At 46.4% G+C, this 20,025-nt stretch overlaps 1 protein-coding gene across 14 annotated transcripts in view; it reads left to right on the top strand.

The window, feature by feature from the left end:
• The window catches only part of ADGRB1 (adhesion G protein-coupled receptor B1), a 293,273-nt gene that overhangs the window by 196,808 nt on the left and 76,440 nt on the right, over window positions 1-20,025 (top strand). For 10 of the 14 annotated variants that reach the window (XM_063327633.1, XM_063327629.1, XM_063327631.1 and 7 more), the window contains one exon: window positions 4,578-4,719. In XM_063327633.1, coding sequence (XP_063183703.1) covers window positions 4,578-4,719 — 142 coding nt within the window. The remainder of the gene's footprint in view (window positions 1-4,577; window positions 4,720-20,025) is intronic. The other 4 variants (XM_063327630.1, XM_063327635.1, XM_063327641.1 and 1 more) reach the window with 1 other exon arrangement.

The raw sequence follows: 20,025 nt of genomic DNA on the forward strand, positions 1-20,025 counted from the left end.
ATGGCATAGTTGGACTTATTCTGAGGTGATTTACACCAAGTTTCTGACTCAGCACGTCCCGCAAGCACCCCTCCTGATTTATAGCAGCTTTTAAAGTAAAAACTGGATGGCTTTGATCCAATTGATTTCTTTGAATCCAATGGGATAAATAAGCAGGCAGCAGATCAGGTTTATAAGAACAAAGGGCAGTTATTACAACTTTTTTTTTTTTGCCTCGATATCACAATGTGCTCTTTCTGTATGTGTGTCTAGAAATGGATATCAGACCGTGCCAAATGTGGCGTTGGCCCTGGATAGACTTTATTCTGATATTGCATTCACTGCTGTACTGTCAGCTTTTCTGCTGTGAGAATGGGAGGCCAGGCACAACATCTATGGAGTGTTATTTGTTTTCTGATACCTTCCCTGGGTTTTCCTGGTTTGGTAGGCTTTCTGATTACTTTTTGCCTTTTTTTTTTTTTCTTCTTTTTTTCTTTTTTTTTTTTCCTTTGGGCTGAGGTTACTTCTGTTGATGCATGGCCCAGATCTGTCCTAGCCTGCTCTGAAAACTGGTAAATGAGTAAAGCTGGGCTTCGGGATTGAAAGTGATGTTAAGGCAATTGTATTCACACATTTCAGGAGAGTTCAAATTGCTTGGGGGCAGGGGATGTACGTGTGTGTCAATGTACACATATTTGATGCTTTAAGAACATCAGCTTTAAGCATGTCTATTTGTTGTGAAAACCTGCTTAAACAAAAAAAAAGTTAAGGATAATCAAGAGCCCTTTTAAGAGCACTTTTCTAGATATCTGCAAACCAATAAATGAAAACGATAACCAGAGCACTAAAAAGAAAAAGCACAACTAAACAAAAACAACAACTACCAAGCAAAGACAAATAAACCAATATCTACAAAACCCAGCAACAACCTGTTTTAGAGGGAAAGTAAAAGCTGTTGTAGAGATACGGACAAAAGATAAATTGATAGCAAGCATTTCAAATTAAAAGCTTGAAAAAGATAAGAGAAAAAAAAAAAGATGTAAGAATTTTATTGTTCAGGGTGGTTAAACTGAATAAAAAGGAAGATTTGGAGTATACTAAAACCAAAATAAATCCTAATGGTATTGTTTTGTAACTAGCTAGAAGTGACAGATTTATTTATAATAATGCAGAAATTTCAATAAACACCTGTATTCTGTAATTGGAAGAGCGCCTGGTTACTTAATCCACATCCCAGGCTAATGAAATACTTTTCATTACACTAGCAGCTAGAAAACATGCTATACGTCATCTAATAAAGTAAGAGGTTTTTAAGAGAAACAAGACAGAGTGATTTTACATGCAAGAGTTTTAAAAGAGCAGGGTAAGGCAAATTTGGGACCATTTCTCTTTTAGTCAAAAAAAGGGTGGAAGTGCTCCCAAAATCTAGAGAGTGTCTGTAATCACAACAGTTTCACTCCAGAGCCATCCGCCTCACATCTGTCTTAGGCACAATAACACACCATCTGATATGGGATCCAAAAATTAGGGGATTATGGGCAATATTATGATTATAATCGAATAATAGCATACTCTTTAAAATGGAGGAATTAATAGCAATCAACTTATGGAAAATAGGTCTTGTCAAGCTAAATTAATACTTTCTGTAAGAATACATAACTGGTTGGTAGAGTCTGAGCATTTTTCATTATTTGTACACATCTTAAATAAGGCATTAGTCTTGGTGACAGTGAATAAATAGAACGACTGGCTAATGAAGTTCTTGGAAATATGGGCGGTACATATAGGGGAGAATACGGAATTCGTATTCCCACTGAGATTGGCCTTGGATCTCTCGGTCCCTTCCAAGGAGGATGCTGGTGAATTGCAGAAGGTACATGGAAGAGACCAGGGAAGGAAGCCTCATCCTGAGAGTCTCTAAGAGATGATGTGACTTAGCTCAGTGAAGAGCTGACTGCCCGGGGATGGCAGATTTCTGTCCCATCAGCTGGATGGACATGCAGGAGGATCCAGACATTTAGAAAACCCTGGATGGGTGCCAGGAAAAAAAAAACTGTTCTGTGTGTTGCTGACAAACTCTACAGTGAAATTAGTTTAATTTTTTTTTTTTATTTTTAACTATGAAAAGTGCTTTAATCCAAAAGTGAGATAATTCATGAAGGCTCAATGTCATGTGTTAAATTGGGTCCAAGCAGGTAATCACAACCGAATCAACAGCATGTGCTGATGCTCTGTTGGTACCTAGCCCGTTCGCTCCGCTTTCTTGCAGAGCGGTGGAGGGAGGCAGAGGGAGGGTCTGTCTCATTGCGTGAGGAACGGGTCAGTGTCTGCATGGAGTCAAGACCTGCAAAAAAAACTTCTCTGTAACTCAAGGCAGGTCTGCTGGAGTCAGCAGTACAGAGAAGTCCAGGCCATCTGTGATACACCTAAGGCTGCTGAGCAGCTTGGCTCCATCTGGAGCTGCCTTGAGCTTGCTGCTGGCATTCTTGCCTACGTCCCTTCCTCTGAGGCTGATCAGATGTGGAGAGGGGACATCTTACACCCATGTTCCTCCAGTGAAGGCATATGGCCCTTTTGCTCTGCCTCCACATCCTGTCCCAGGCTCCAGTGAAGCCCAGGTTAGCTGTATGGATCCTGACCTTCTCCCCATCCATTGCATTTCTGCACTTACTCTCCACATTTGCACCCTGTACATGACCACGTTTCAGGAGAGTGGTCTGGACAAGACATAGAAGCAATTGGTGGAAAATTACTGTAAAAAAAAGCAATGGGTGTAAAATGACTGTACCCTGGCACTTGAGGCAGAGTGTGAGATTCCCGTTTTCCCTGGCTTAGCCTTTAGTGCTCACACAGAGAGGGGGCTGCAATAAATTTTCCCGATGAAACCATCCCATCTGTGGGACAATGGCCAACTTCACATGGAGCCTTCCCCACTTATGACCCCTTCCCCATTCTGCTGCTCTTCCCCAGCCTGAAAGGATACCATGAGAAAGAAGGGACTATGTTCCTTCAGTGTCTTGAGATCTTGAGGGGCATCAAGAGCCTGAGCCCTCTGGGGGCTGTGCCCTGAGCTCTGGGGGCACAAGAGAGGTCTGAGAGGGGTCCTGTCACGGCCTATGGAGACCTTGGCTCTAGAGAGCTGGGGGGGAGGGAGAGCTTGGGGGGTTGGGGTGGGGAGAAGGAGGGACTGGTTCGTCTGGAGTAATTGAGGGGGATCGTGGGGAAGGTGTGGGGGAGGGCTGGAGTCACAAACTGGGGTAATTGGTGCCAGGGACGTCTGTATGGAGCGGTGAGATGGGGAGGATGTGTATATATGGGATGCAGGGCAGGGGTGCGGGGTGGTATATAGGGTGAGGGATGGGGCTATGGTGGGGGAGCGAGATATATATCAGGTCTGTGGGACAGGTCTATAGGGTTATGCACCCATATGTGGGATATGTGGGAGAGGGCTATAGGGTTAGGGAGGTGTAGATGGGATACGTGGGATGGGGCTGTAGGTTTATGCATCCTTACATGAGGTATGTGTCACAGGGCTCTAGGGTTATGCATCCATACAGTGAGCGTGTGGGCTATACTGCTAAGTGTGCATACATGGGATATGTGGGCTATAGGGTTAGGGAGGTGTATATGGGATACGTGGGACAAGGCTATAGGGTTATGCATCCATATATAGGATATGTGGGGTAGGGCTATAGGATTTTGCATCCTTTCATGGGGTGTATGCCACAGAGCTATAGCGTTATGCATCCACACAGTGGGTGAGTGGGACAGGGCTCTAGGGTTAGGAATGTGTATATGGGATATGCGGGACAGGGCTACAGGCTTATGCATCCATATACAGGATATGTGGGACGGGGCTATAGGATTATGCATTCTTTCATGGGGTGTATGCTACAGGGCTACAGGGTTATGCATTCATATAGCGGGTGTGTGGGACAGGGTTATAGGGTTAGGGATGTGTATATGGGAGATGTGGGACAAGGCTATAGGGTTATGCATCCATATGTAGAATACGCGGGACAGAGCTCTAGAATTATGCATTCCTATATGGGGTGTATATCACAGGGTTATAGGATTATGCATTCACATAGTAAGTGAGTGGGACAGGGTTATAGGGTTAGGGATTTGTTTATGGGAGAAGTGGGACAAGGCTATAGCATTATGCATCCATATATAGGATACGTGCGACAGGGCTACAGGATTATGCATCCTTACATGGGGTGTATGTCACAAGGCTCTAGGGTTATGCATCCATACAGTGTGCGTGGGGGCTATATGGTTATGCGTGCGTACATGGGATATGTGGGCTATAGGGTGAGGGTGCTGTATATGGGGAGAGTGAGGCAGGGCAGCCCGGGGCGGGGGGGGGTGACACATTTACATGGGTGGGGCCGATGGAGGGGTCAGAGAGGTGACCCGGGAGTGGACGAGGACCAAGAGCAGGACTAAAGAGATGCGGGTCCGGTGGGTGGTGGTGGGTGATGCTGGGGGTGGCCGGGAGGCGGCGGGGGGCGCGGTGCCCTCTCCCCGCCCGCCCTGACGGCCGCTCTCCCTCTCTCCCCGCTCCACCGCCCCGTCCCTCCCTCCCTCCCTTCCAGCAGAGCCTCCGCCTCCGCCTCCCCGCCCGGCGCCTGGTCCTGGCGCGGCTGCCGAACGGTCCCGCTCGACGCCTCCCGGACTAAGTGCCTGTGTGACCGGCTCTCCGCCTTCGCCATCTTAGCCCAGCTCAGTCCCGACATGGTGAGTCCCGCCGGCGGCGCCGCGGAGGGAGGAGCAGAGGGGAGAAGCGGGGGGAGGACACACAGAAGGGGGAAAATAAAGAAGGGAGGGAAAGGGACGCGACCGGGATGGAGCGGAGCATCCTCGGCGTGCGGCTTTAGGGTACCGCGTACCTGGGCGGAGGGGGCGGCGGGGACAGACCCCCCAGCCCCCGGCACCGTGGCCACACAGCGTGAGGCTTTGCATCACCCTTCCCCGCCGCCCTTCCTCTCCCCTTCCCCTCTTCCCCTTCCCGCAGCTTTGCGGGACACACACACACACACACACACACACACCGGGGCTGCTGCTGCACTCCTTCCCCCTTTTCCTCCCATCCCTTCGTCCCTGCGCTGTGCGTTTGAACATAAATATCGTTAAACGTGGGGGGCACGTTTAAAACTAATCCCCGGCGGGCGTGTTCGCTCCCGTGGGTTCCCCACGCACGAAATCTTCGCACGTGTCTTTTTTTTTTTTTTTTTGGGGGGGGGGGAGGAATCGTCCTCCACCGCTTCCCTCCCTCCCCTCCGCATGTCACCCGTGTCCCCTCTCCCTGCCTTTGGGTGCTTCTCACCACCCTACGCTTTTTGGAGGTGAGGGGGGTGTCCCCACTCCAGAATAAAGGGCCGTGGAAAGGAAGAGTTGCGAAGTTTTGGCCGCTATCCGTGACACGAAGCTGAGTCTCGGACGGAGCCTCCAGAAAAAAAAAAAGTGTGAGATTCCTAGAAATTATTGCCGGGCGGCTGCACCCTGAGTCAAAAAGCGGGGCACCAAAGGCGACACCAGGGTGGTCACAAGGGGCTTCACAAGCTCCTGTCTTCTACCTTATGCTTTTTAATATTTTTTTTCCTTTTTTTTTTTTTTAAAGTAGTTCATCCCTTTTTGGACAGTTCCCAGGTTCATAAGTCAAAGCTCCCCTCCCCTCCACCTAGTGCTTCTCCATCTGCCTGGGCACTGGGAGTTACTGGGCCCTTGCAATTATTTACTAATTATGCCTTGCTTGTTAAATGCAGGCTTAATTCAGCAAAAGGGGAGGGGAAAGGAAGAAAGGAAGGGTGATGGTGGTAAAGGGAGGGGGGGAACACATTTTCCAAGATGAAGGTTTGGTTTATTATTAGAAACACTAATGTATTTGGTCCACTAGTTACCATGGAAACAACATCTGCACTGAAGTGGTTTTAAAGACACAGTGTTGGTTGTGTTTGCCTGGGCCCCGTGCAGGCCCAGTCACTACAGCATTGTGAAACGAGCTTTGGGGCATCGGGTAGAGCCGCTCTCAGGGTCCTCTTGAGAGAAGCACCGAGCTTCTGCTCTTGGTAGAGATACGCTGGTTGAAGGATGCTCAAAAGTAGGACCGGGACTGGGTTCCTGCTTGGAAGGGGCCTGGAAGGAGCTAGTTGTATTGATGCTGGCGTCTGTGTACCCATCTTTTTCCATGAGTTGTTGTTTCCCTGTCTTCCCACCGGGCAGGCTGGGATCTGCATGAAACTAAGCAGTTAGGGAGGTAGCCTGCTGGGCTAGTGTTCTCCAGGAGTGGTACCCAGCCTTCTCGAGGTCGCCAGGCTGAGCTCAGGTGAGCCAGCTGGGACCCATCGTCTGTAGGTCTCTATCCTGCTGCTCCGTACCTGCTCTGTGAGCCTGCAGGGCTGTGTCCTGCCATCAGCAAGGCTTCACCCTTCAGCCCAAGCTACAGCAGCTTATGTGCCTGGCTCCAGACGTTGTGATGACCACCAGGATGGTGGATGGGTGAGCCTTGTCCGGCAGAGGAAAGACTCCATGCTGTTGTTGCAAGGAACCCAGTCCTGACAAAGTTTAGGGAGGTTGCGTGATCAGAGAAAATAAATTGTTATTTCTGCTGCAGCAATACTTTTAAGGCAAAGCCTGAAATGAAGCCAGCCCAGGTGTACAGCTGAGCTGCTGGTGAAGGTCTTCTGCTGGTTGTTCTTCTGCAAGTGGGCAGAGAACCAGGCAGTGTGAGCAGAGAGAAAAGTGCCTTTGGCTTGGCTAAAGCAGAAGTTTCTCTAACGGAGGGCTAAGTCTTTGTGTTCATGCCATGCTTGGTATTATTTAACTAAGCAGCTAGGAAAAAAAAAATGGTTAATTTGACATGGCCAGATACTGCTACTCCCTCAGCTCTCGGTGTTTGGAGTGTTATCTGGATAACACAGGGTTAGTGTAAGCCCTTTATCATCAGTGCAAGTATTTTCGCATCTGAGAGTGGACTTGGCTGCAGGAGGATGCAGCTTCCTTCCCCCAGGCATGTTTTATTATATCTGCAACTAACCTCTCAGCTGGTCCTTGGGGGTTTAGGCCTAAAATTGCTTCCTTTCATTCTCTTTCCAACTCCGCTGGCTGCTGGTTGGGTTACATTTTCACAACTCATTTTATCCCAGCCTGGAATCAACTCATGAGCATCAGGATGAGTCCTTTAACCATGCTGGGAGGAAATCTGGGGCCTGGCTACTTTCTGAGTCCCCCTATTAAGCAAAGCCCAGGGTTTGTTGATGCTGTGGAGTGTTGTTCATCCAGATCCTCGTGGTACCACCCTCAGTTTCCTGACCGGGTGTCATTCCGAGCAAGCCCACGCTGCCTCCCTTCCCCAGAGGTAGCATCTCATCATCATTGGTGTCTGTGGTGGTGACATTTATAGTGCAGTTTTTCATGTGCCTTTGGAGCTCTCAGGACAAGAAGCTCCGTCCGCCTGTGTCATTAATATTATTTATTGCTATAAATCTCCCTTCTGGAGTCTTTGGCCCTGGCAGTTTGAAATATTTGTAACCCTGCTATGGGCATGGCTTTTTTGCAGTGAAAAAGGACCAGAAAAGGCTTGTGGGGGATGAGTGGTGCTGCCCAGGCGGCCAATTCGGACTTGCCAAGGACAGAGTTTCCCCGGTTGGGCCCTGAGAGTTGCTCATGTGTTGGGGAAAGGAAGCAGTTTTTCCTTGATTTCAATGAAGCTAGGGGCTGAAAGTGCTGTGTTTTGAATCAATTTTTCAGACAAATATCCTTAAACCATGATGGAGCTGTTAATCTCAAAATCTGAAGTTCAAATTTGACTCTTTCTCTGGGTCCAGTTTCTCTATTTTGACTAGAGGGAGGCAGCCTCTTGCACTGGTGCAGCACGATTGCTCTTTGACCATCACGAAAGATTAAAACCTCTTAGATTAAGGAAATCAGACAAGCTTTTTTGAGGCTGTCTTTTCATTTTGGTTTTATACTGTGCGTAGCTTGGTCGGGCAATGGTATTGACAGGCTACACCTGCATAATAGTAATGCTAATGGAGAATAAGGGCAAAAGGAAATTGCAGAGCTAAGTGTTCAAACTAAACCTTTGCAAACCACGGCCAGTCTGATTAAGAGTCTTGTGGTGCTGTTTTTTTCACTATTTCTTGGCAGTCTTGGCAGTTTGTTGGAGATGGGAATGAAAGAGAGAGGGAGCCTGAGGATGTGCAGGAGAGCCTTTCACTCTTTGGTTGTCTTGTTTGAGTTTGGCTTGTGAAGTCTTTCCTGAGACAACATCCAGCTCATGATTGGCCTTTATAAAGTCAATCAAGCTTTGAAGCTTGGTTCTTACAGCACTTAGGACTGTAGTAAGACCGTACAAATATGGGCTTTCTGCCCTCTCTCTAACCTCGTCTGCAGAGATGAGGCTGATCAATTGGGCATCTGAGCTTCATTCGTATTTCTGGTGTTAGCAAAGGTTGAAAGGTGCTGGTGGAAAGAACTTGGATGGATGCTGAGTTTGTTTGGTCCGTGCTGAATTTTTCGGAACATCTTGTCTCCACGATGGCGTTTACTGACAGGCGAACGATTAGCTGGAAGGGTTGTACCAGCACCTGTGTATTTTTGTGGGGTGTATTGTAGCAGACCAAACTACAGAGCTGACTTGGAAGGGTGCTAGTAGGATACGTGAGTGTAAGCCATGGACAGACCTGACCCTATGAAATCCCAGGGTGTTGCAGGAAGCTTTGTTCATTGTTGTCTGCAGTTTGCATGAATGCAAGGCACCTTTCATGGTGTGCCTCCTACCCAAAGAGACAACGGCTTCTGAGCTGCTCTCTCAACCTTTTTCTTTCCCTGAAAACATTCTGATGTTGTGTGTAGAGCAGAGGAGAAGAAATCCTTTTTACTCTGGGGAAATAATAAAGCATGGAGAGTAGACTTGCAGTGTACATCTTGGCTGAACAGGCTGTGGGAAGGGAATCAACATGCAGGTCTGGTGTGGTCTTGCTGTATCTTGAAGATCTTTGCTCTGAAAAGATTGCCCTGTGCTGTGGGAGGTATGTGCACTTCAGGGAGAGTAGGCAGACACAGGGTGGGTTATTTTAGGCTCCTAAAATTCTACAGGGACTCACTTTCACAGGGAGTAGATCCAGGTTTTCCAGCAGCATGCTTTTCCCCTGGAAAAATGTTGACGTTAATGAATTAAAATATTTTGTAAGGGTGTAGCAGTTCTGATAACTTTTTGATGGAAAATTATAGCAGTGTTTCACTTAGATAAGACTGGAGCACTTTATTTGAACATTTTATGATCAGTTTAACATTTATATTCTACTGTAGTTTATCACGTGAGATTTAGAGTCTGGATAAGAACAAAGCCTTTTCCATAACTTGAGGACAGCCAGTTCTCACGTTTACAATAGTTTTCAGGTTTCATTAATAACGATGCTGCTTCTTCTATAATATTAACTCTTTGATTCAAAAGTTGGACTTTTCTGCTGATGGGAAGTTCTCAGTTTTATCCATCTCAAAGTCTTAAGGCATCAAACCACTGCCAGTATGCCCAGAGGAGGTCTAGGGACGAGTTTATTAGGCTGGTGTATCTGGGCATATTGGCTGAGAGCTGTTTCTGTGCTTGTAAGTGAAATTGTGACCTTGGGCTAATCACTTCATTGTGTTCTGCTTCCATTTCCCCAGCTGCAGCACCCTTGCAGGTGACATCCCAGGCTGTGTGCATCCGTGTTTGCACAGTGCCCCAAGCCTGAAGGGTGCTACAGAAAGCACCGAGTGCCATCATTTCCCTGAGAGAGCATTAGGAGCCTCCGTTTGCTCAGTTAGCAAGAGCTGTGCCAGGCTGAACATTGCTGAGCTGCAAACATTTGGGCTTTTGAGGTCCAAATCCTCTCCCGCACTTGTGCTGTTGGCACCTCTTCCTGCAATCACCCTGTCCTCTCTGGGATGCTGCTACGTGTACAGTGTCTCTCAGGAGCTGATTGTGCCTCTTGCTGTGGCGCCCTTGAATGCTTCCTAAAATTTCCTGGGGATCTATGTTGTTACCGCTGGACTCTCCCTGGGTACAGAGAGGCCAAATTGGGAGTGAGGAAGGGGCACTCCAGCTGGACTCCTGCCCGTCTCAGGAGAGCTTTGTGCTGAGATAGGGGAAGGTTATGGTGTAAGTGCTGCTGGCGACTTCTGGGGTTCGCCCATCTCCTGTTCCACAGCGGAAGCAGCTTCTCTGTTTTCTCAGTTGTACCTTTCCCTGAGGTCTGTGGCAGCCCGTAGGAGCAGGCTGCGATTCTGCAAATCACAAGCTTGTGTTTCCTCTCTCAGCAGGGATGCTCTTTTCACTAAACCTAGTATAGTCCCTCTGAGTTTCAGCAGGCGTTGATAGCATGGAGAAGATAGAGTATGAACCAGCTGGGCAGACAGTTTTCCCCTCCTACTCTCTCTCGTTATACGATTAGGAAATAGAGAGGACGTGTGATGCCCTTAGATGGCCAAAATGGGCCAACCCGCAGTCTAGCTTGCTCTGAAAAGAATTGCATTATTTTTCAAATGTGGCCTTTCATCAGAGGGGGGTGAATTGGGATCCTGCATCGTCGCTTGGCTGGAAATCACCTGGCCTTTAAAGGTTTGCTTTGTCATCACTGACCCAAAGTCGGTCAGTATGCATTGCAGAGTGAATTTGGGCTAAATCTCATCTGAGTTTGGAGAGGACCCGGAGTTAATGTGGACATGATTTATGTTGGGTTTTTAGGGGAAGGGGTTTACTGATAGAGCTTGTGCTTCACTCCAGGGAGCAGAGGAACCCTGGGTTTGTTATTTTGGTGGGAGATGTGAATGGAGATTGCCATTGCTATATGCTGTACGCATATGTCTAAGAAGGGATGCCATCAGCAAATAAGTGCTTGGTATTTGAACATATCTAGGAAAGGAATCAGAGACGAGCATGATAGGAAACCCCTTTCAGTTCTGTGCTTTGAGGAGAGACAACACTTGAATATATTAAAAGAAGACATGTAGCACACAAGGTAATAATAGGAGGATTTGGCTCAGCATAATAAGCAGTCACCCAGCATCCCACCTCCTTCGCGACTGTCTGCGGATTCAGCTGTCTGTCGATCCAGCGGGTAGTTTGGTAGATTTTCACAGCTGACAGCTTTCCAGAGCTGAGTTTCTGCTCCGCGCTTGTGGAATCGTTTGGGTCTTTAACTCACGCTGAAACTCCAGGCGGTGGGATTGCAGCAGCGTGGGTCTGCAGCTCTTCCCCTGCGAGCTGGAGCCAGCAAGCTCCGCACAGCCCTGGCAGTGACTCTTCTGCAGGCAAATGCTGCATCACCCTGTATCTGTTCATCTGAAGGGGACGTGGGAGAGGAACATGATCAAGTGGCTGGGAGCTTAAAACCGTTGTGGGATTCAGTGCTTCAGCATGAGTAATACCGAGGCAAATTCACCCTTTGATATAAAGGCAAGAGTTAACCAAATGACCCCAGGAGCAGACCAGTGCTGAGGTTAGTCCCTTGTCTTCAGCTGAAATTAAAGATTTACCATCCGTGTCTGGGTTCCTGCGTGTCCAGGCATTCCTGAGGGGTTTGGTGCTTATTTTGAGCTGCAGTGCTTAATGGCTTGTTGCCATGAAGGCAGCTTAGCAAGTGTGACAGCAGCCCTATTACCCAGCCACAGCTGACTGCTCTGTTAAAGCAGGTGTGGATTTAAGCCAGGACACCAGGGTCTTCCCAGTTCCCACTTTCCCCTTTCCTAAGAGCTCAGAAAACAGCTCTTAGACTCAGTGCATGCAAATTTAAGCCATCGAGGGCCAGAAATGTGAATGAAGGGGGTGAGCGGTACCTCTCTGGGATGCTCTGCACTGTGTTCAAGCAGGATGACTGGTATGGTACATGAGGGTGGGAGTGTGTGAGTGTGTGCGTGGGAGAGGATGATGTGTCAGAATTGTGGTACCTCCATGCTGATGGTGAGCGGAGGTGAGCTCTGTGAGACGGTTTGACTGTTTTCTCAAGGAGAAAAGACTGAGGGAAAAGAGGATAATAGTCTTCAAATGGGTAGAAGGTAGCTGCGGAAGGGGAGTAATTTGCTTTCTGTGTCTGCTGGGGATTGGACTCAAATTGCAGTGGGAAAGATTTAATTTAGGCACAAGGGAAAACCTCCTGGCAGAGGGGATAGTCAAGCACCCAGAGCCTAGCCTCCGTCAGCAAAGATTTTCTTGAACAGGCTGGCAATGGTTTAGATGGCTTTGAGGCAGGCGAAAGGGTGAGCTGAGCTTGTCAGGTCTTTTCCCACCCTCTTGCCTGTAATAAAAGTTGTGGATGTTCCATCACTGGAAGTGTTCATGGCCAGGTTAGATGTGTCTTTGAGCAACCTGGTCTAGTGGGAGGTGTCCCTGCCCATGGCAAGGGGTTGGAACTAGATGATCTTTAAGGTTCATTCCAAATCTAACCATTCTATGATTCTATGATTTTATGATTCTAATTCTGTAACGTAGATCGCCTTTGTGTCTGCTCCTTGCTGTGTCAGAGAGAAATGTGGCAGAGGTGTGGCTTGCTGCTGGGAGGTGGAGGAAGGGGGTGGAGGCAGATGGAGAAACCCTGGAGGCTTAGGGCACGTATTTGGAAAAATCACAAGGCTTTTCAATGATTGGAGACACCACCTTACCTGTGTTCTGTATACAGACGTAGCTGTTGATGCACTGTTAGTTTATATTTACCATGTGTTATTTGGACCACCACATCACCTGGGAGGGCTTAGCTGTGGAGCAAAACTTCAAGCTGCTCAGCGCTGAAGGAGCCACAAAGCCACACTGACCCAAAATAGGTGAAATGCAGCTGAAATTTCCAGCTGAAATACAAGGATGCTTAGATACAGGCGGGCGTGGGGGCACATGTAAACAGCACAAGGACATTAGTCATCGCGATCTGCAGTAAGTCGTGGCACATCTGCCGTTGTCAGGATTGTTTTGTAGGCATTGCACCAAGCAGGGTTTTACAGAGGAGGTTTGAAGCAAGAGCACTGGGTAGCTTTCTAGGTGTTTTTTGGGGAGCTTCTCCCAAGGCAGAGCACAGCGTGGGAGACATCACAAAGGTGCTCATTTGAAAATGGTAACAAGTGGGTGATGGAGGCTGGGTTTCATGGGCTCATCAGGGGTGGGAGTCAGCGCATTAGTGCTAAATGAGATTATCTTCCTTTTCAAAGCACTTCAAGGACTAAGCACTTTGTGTTTAAAGAGTCAGTCGAATTGTTGAGCATTGCCTGTCTTTCTTATATAGTTCTGCACCCATCTCCATAGTACTTTGGTCTAGAAAAGCCCTTTTTAGGTAATTTTGGCAAGCTGCTTCACCGCTGAGCCCTGTTGTACCCTGCCTAAAGGCTAAGGTTGCCCTTGAATTACCATGAAAAGAGACATGGAAATTAAGTCATTACTATTTTTTTTACAACAAATATCTACTCATTTAAAACAAAATTGAATCAGTTTCTGAAAGGTTGGTGTCCTTCATTTTGCTATCTATGAATAGCTGAGTGGACAAATGTAGTGGCAAGATTTTGGCAGTAATGGCACTTTTTAGGTAAAAATGGGCAGTATGTATAGAAAACAAATGTCAGACCTGTGATTATGAATATTTGAGCTTGAAAATTTCCTCTAAATGTTAGGACTGTCTAATCAAGAAACAGGGATTATGCTGTGTGTGATAAAATCAGTCAAATCTAAGTCTGCAGCCGGAGTACTCACTAGCTACCTGCCCTACTAACCAAAAGGATATACAGAATATATTCAATAAATCTGTGAAAGCAAAATGACTGTTTTCCCACAAGCAAGACAAAGCTTTAGTTTTTCATGAAAAATTGTTCTTTTTGCACTTTTAAATATGGCGATCATGTCAGCCATTCCCCAGATGGGGAATATCCTGCTACCAGGGCGAGTTTTGATCTTGTTTATATCAACTTGGTATAGTTGTAAATCCAGGGACTGTTACAGCTTTACTTCCCAATCTCTCAACTGTGAATGAGATGGGCATCAGTGCCAGAAGCTCATTCCTTGAGTGCTGCTTTGAGATCACTGTTCCATGTAGAGGGGATTAGCACCACTGACTACCCAGTAACCGGCTGTGTATTGTACTGAGTGGGTGGAAACATGCTGGATCCCATGGGCTTTTCAGATCGCAATGGGAATAAAGCTGTCATTATGATTCTATAACAGCTTAGCGATCATCTGCTAAATGACTGAAATCCCATCATCTCCTTTTCAGAAGGGAGCTCTAGCCAGTGAGCCCCTGAAAGCCTCTGAGGACTGATAAATGAGCTCGAGACATCTTTTACTTCAAGGCTGTTGGTTCAATCCAAGCTTAGGTCAGGAGCCATTGGCAGTGCAGGGATCTTCAGTGGGTGAACAGTGAGATGTGGGAGGCACTGCCTGGATCTTACAGAAGAGGAATCACATCAGCAAAGGAACTTAATGAAGGCAGGGTTTAAGAGGTGTTTTAGGAATGGCTTGTGCAGTCTTTGCATAAGTGTTCATGCCTTGTACTTTGTATGAAGCTTTTTCTCAAGTACTGGTGTTCAGCAGGCAAGAGTATTAGAAGGAGAAAGGGAAGACAGGTGTTTGTTCTCCATCATGGTAGGTAGCAGGGTGATATGAGCATCTTTGTCAGAAGTCTTCCTCCAGACACCATGGTCACAGGTGTTCCCCCACTCCTCAGTTGCGTCTCTCCAAAGGGCAGGATGTGCAGGGACAGGGGACGCAAATGTTGCCCATGCTGTGGGGAGAGCTGCCGGTCTGGCATCACTCATCAGCATGACACTGATAAGGCAAAACAAACAGCGGGCTGTTTTGGAATAATTTGGTGAAATGTTGTCTCCTGGCATGGAACCAAAACACTGCTTAAATCAGGATAAACACAGTCTGGATTCCACCCTCATTTTCCATTCCCAGTCTGCCATGGAGTCATTTTATTTTACTTGTGTGTAAATCTTACCACATTTCCCTGCAAGGTGCTCAGCACTGCTGCTGGGAAGTTACTAGAGATGAGGGCACAGTTGTGAAACCAGGGCAAGATGGGTAACGCAAGTACCAACTTGCAAATCAGTTATGGACTTTGAACTGATTGTCCTTTACATAGTACAGGAAAGGGACAATCACAAGCAGAAAGGAGCAGTAAAGAAGGCTCATTTTTTAATGTAGTTAGAGCATATGTACATACCATAAAATAATGCTAGTAATAGTAATAATAATAATATTATTAATGATTAATTCCACAGCAAAGGCTCTATCACTGTCCTGTAATTGTCCCTACTGTTTAATGGTTATAATGCTCCCTGGATGTGTCTTGGCTTGTGCCAACTAGTGATGTCCAGACGTGGACATGGGGGTGGCATAGTGCATGAATGTTCCACTAGGCAGTATGGACAAGACCCCTCCGTTCTGAGTGGTGAGTTTGTATGAATGTTATCTATACTGTATCACTTCATCACAGGGCAATGGAGTGGGTCCTGGGCCATTTTATTTTGTAGGACTGACAGAGACAGAGGTGTGCTGGTTACCGCAGCTATGTACTGGCATAATACACTCTGACAGTGGTACTGCACACTCTGATTAAAGTTCACTTCTGCCTCTATTCTCTCAGAGGGAAAGAGTGCGTACCCATAGAGGAATAAGCCCTTTTGATTATTACCAGCTTTATTGTGGAAAACGGTTCTATTTTCTCTTCAACATGCTTTAAAGGGAAAGACTGGAATAGAGCAAGTCTTACCATATGCACAAAAAGCAAATCGACACTTCATCTGTCCAGCTCACAAACAGTTAAGCAAAAAGCTCTCTCCTCTCTCTCCTTCATACCTCCCCATGTTAAAATTGCACAGCAGAGAATGAGATGCTGGCGCTTAATTGTCCTGACCTAGCCCTAAGAACCTCCTAAGGCATTTACGCATATCAGAAATCTAAGCTGAATTAAGCTTTGGAAGAGAGATGGAGAGCAGTATTATTCTTTTCCATTTCCAGAGGGTCAAAATAGGCCCCTGAGAAGTTAAGGCCAGTGTTTGCAATCTAAAGCAGATCGGTTGAGAAGACTCTGAAAAGATTGGCTTAAATGATGGAGCCACGTATACACAGTTGATCTGCAGACAAGATGGGAATAGACCCCCACGGTCCTCGCTTGCGGTGCCCTTGCTGGTTCCCAAACCGCAGGTGACAGAGGGATGCAAAGTGGCTTGTGGCTACCCATCAGAGCCCCATTGAACCGTGATTTCAGTAGTTTGGCCAAACGAAGTGCAACAGGAGAGGGGCTGTGAGGGAATAAAGCATAGTGTATCTTAAATAATGGTAGTGAATAAGTTTGGGAACAGCTGGCTAAGCAGGAGGAGTGTGGTCCTTAGAGTTAATATGAGCTTGATCCAGCCCTCCTTGATATCAAGACTGGAAATTGAGGCATTGAGAGTGCAGTTTGGTAGTTTGAACAGTGGCTGAACAAGCTGACCGTGGCGTTGATAACTGGCAGGTAGATAAAGCGTACTGTTAACTCCTGTAATTCCCTGCCAGCCTGAAGGAAATTATCCTGACAGTTCCTATTAACAAGAGGCCGTCTGACCACTCCTCTGCCGTGAGAGCTTCATCAAGGCTGTTTACTAAACGCAGATTGCCACGTTGTATCTTGAGAGCAGACTCAATATTGAGTGAAGAGTTAGCAATCATTAATAAATAGTAGCACGTTAAGATGTCTCTCTGGGTGATTTTTGCGTACTGTAATTACATGGAATTGCCTGTTAGACTGGCCAAATTACATAAAATGGGCCCTCAGCTCCACAAATGCGTTCCCGATAATGGGTGACTATTAGCTTTGACATGAGAAGCCTGTAGTTATGATATGAAGGAAGCAAAAAGAGGTAGTAATTCTCTGGATCTGTTTTGCAATGAGATGGGCTGAACTGGGGAGGATGTCAGGTTGTTCCAGAAAGAAGTTGTGAAAACATTATTTATTAAGGATACCACTAAGTGGTCTTGATGCAGGGATCTCAAAGCCCTCCTCAGAGATGAGAAGATGGAGAAGTCTCTGGGGAGACCTTATTGTGGCCTTTCAGTGTATAAAGTGCTATAAGAAACACAGAGTAAGACTTTTTGCCAGGTTTTGTTCAGGATAGGGACGATTTTCTTCATAGTAGACAGTATGAGGCTATGTTTTTGATTTGGGATGAAAACAGTGTTGATAATACAGGGATGTTTTCATTATTACTGGGCTGTGCTTATACAGAGTCAAGGCCTTTTATGCTCCTCACACCACCCTGACAGTGGGTGGGCTGGGAGCGCACAAGAAGTTGGGAGGGGTCACAGCCGGGACAGCTGACCCCAGCTGACCAAAGGGATATTACAGACCATATGATGTCATGATCAGCAATAAAACTGGGGAGTGAAGGTTGTCGGGGGCTGCTGTTGCTCAGGGACTGGGTGGGTATCGATTGGTTGGTGGTGAGCAATTTTTTTCTTTTGCATCACTTGCTTTTCTTCTGTTTTGTTTCTTTCCCCTCTCTCTTTATTAGTTCCCCCCCCACCCCCATTTTGTTTTTATTTTTTTTAATTATTAAACTGTCGTTATCTCAACCCATGAGTTTTTGCACTTTCACCCTTCTGTTTCTCCCCCCATCCTGCCAGCAGCTGTGTGGTACTTTTAGCTGCCCAGTTGGGTTAAACCATGACAGCAGGACCTGTAGTGACAGACACTGGAACAGGTTGCCCAGAGAAGTTATGGATGCCCCATCCCTGGAGGTCTTCCTATTCAGGTTGAACAGGGTTTTGAGCAACCTGATCTACTAGAAGGTGTCCCTACCCGTGGCATGAGGGGTTGGAATAGGTGACCTTTTAGGTCCCTTCCAACTCAAATCATTCTATGATTGTATGAAAAAATGGTTTGGTGTCTTCTCACTGTTACTCTGCTTTGAGTTCAGTGAACCCTGTACTCCCTCTGATAATGCTGACCAACAAAAAAGGCTCCTGTCAGCTGTGGCCCAATCCTGCCTTCACTAAATCCCTGCTACTGCCCATATTTTGAGGTCCACTAAGAAGAGCCTGTGTCCTGATCTTCCTCTCTCCCCTGTCTTGCAATGAGTGCAAGAAATATGTCTGCCGGGAGGTGAAAACTGAGCCTTCTCTTGAGAAGCTCCATCGTAAAAGCTACACCTTTGTCAGCTGAGTTGTGTCAAGAGCCTGGTTCTCACCCCAGTGAAGGTATCATAGCATCACTTATTATCAAAGTCCCTAAAAGATACCGTATATTGCTGCCAATTGCTGTCCTCTGGGGCGGCTGCTCTCCTTTTATCCAGTAGTTCTATTGGGGTAGAGTACATGGCTGGTGCTTTACCATACCACTGCAGTATATAGAGTCTAACCAAAAGGGAATTTAAAAAAAAAAATAAATTCAGGATTTTTTGGCAGATGACAAGAGCACGTTCACCTCTTCAGCCCTTCTCAGTTGTTTTCTTACTGCACTGACACACACCCCTTTGTTTAGAAAGCTGATCACTTTTGTGAGTACTGCTAAAAGCATGATTTTCCAGCAATTTTTACAACCAGCTCTCTGCTGTGACAAGAGTTGTCCAATGAGCAACAAAATCAATACAATATGGCTTAAAAAACTCCTCAAGAATTGTGAAAAACCTTTAGGCCAGTGGCACAGTAAAATGGTTCCTGAACAATTCTTGGAGTAAATCACACCGACCCAGTCCAGTTCTTTGTCAGAAAAGTGGAGTCTCATTGCTTTGAGCTCATGACGTGTGAGGACTTGTTTGATCTTGCAAAGACAAATGTAAGGGGCAATCTAATCACAACCTACAGGTATCAGAGGTTCAATTAGAAAAATTAGAAAACAAAAACCCTTTTGCTTGTGCCTGATGATTTAACAAGGGGAAAAGCTACAAACTGTAGCTTGGGAGGTTCATGTGTGACCTTAGGAAAAACGCTATCACTAGGAGAGCGGTGTGGCCCTGGGATGGTCACCAGAAGGATGGCAGCTCTCCAGCTTTAAGAATTTCCAAGACTCATGTAGACAAAACCATGGCCAACCTCACCTGATGTTGGTGATCGTCCTACTCCAAGCAGTAAATTAGATTAGAAAACTCTAAATGTCCCTTGCAACCAATACTTCTGTAATTCTCTAACTTTATGAGTCTTTAATTTCAAATATGCAGGAAGTCAGGCTCAAGGCAACCATTCTGAACAGCAAACACATTTCTAAAAACAGACAAAGCCCAGCACGCCCAGTTCCAAACTTGTATCTTTGTGTTTAATTTGGGAAAAAAATCAATGGTTTAATGTTTCAATGGCTTTATTAGTATGATGTCGTACGTATAAAGACTTTGTTCAGCCTTTCTCGATATCAAAGATGGAAAAAGCTGAAAGAACATCTTGCTTGTAAGGTCTCAGGCAAACTGCATGGCATTAAGAAATACCTTTTTTGACTGTGTTCTAATTGGAGCCTGTTTGACTCTGGAGCCAGAACAGGGTAGTGGAACAAGCACAACTTGAATGAAGTCACTTTTTACAGTGTTGTGCAGAAAGCAAAAGAAGGAAAGAGAAATGCAGAAAATGTAAAGATAGGAGAGTCATAGAGATGCATTAAGAGCAAGAAGAAAAGGCAGAATATGTCACGTAAAATGGCCAAAGGAAGAGGCGAAAAAAGACAAAGGAGAGAAAAATATGAGGGGGAAAGGAAAAGAAGGAAATAGAAGAGAAGAAGAAGGAAGCAAAGTGAAATTGTAAAGAAAAGGAGGAGCATCCTGCCAGGCAGAGTGATGAGGTGGTAGAACAGCAAGCAGCCCCGGGCAGTGACACTCGTTATTTCCATCCCAGCTGATGTCATTGATTGCTTCCCTCGTCCCTTGTCAAGCTTGGTGACAGAATTGCAGGACTTGCAACTTGTAACAACCTGCTTTGTTCCTGCTTGGCCCAGGCAAAAAATTTCTGTACAGCTCCAACTGGGCATGGATTCATCTGTGTTTCAGGGTGGTTCTGGATGGCACAGGGAGGTGGTGAGGGGCAGGGCAGCATCTGGGCTGCCTGGGACCATCTCAAATCCA

This window comes from Chroicocephalus ridibundus, chromosome 2, assembly GCF_963924245.1.
Source record: "Chroicocephalus ridibundus chromosome 2, bChrRid1.1, whole genome shotgun sequence".
Classification (NCBI taxonomy): Eukaryota; Metazoa; Chordata; class Aves; order Charadriiformes; family Laridae; genus Chroicocephalus; species Chroicocephalus ridibundus.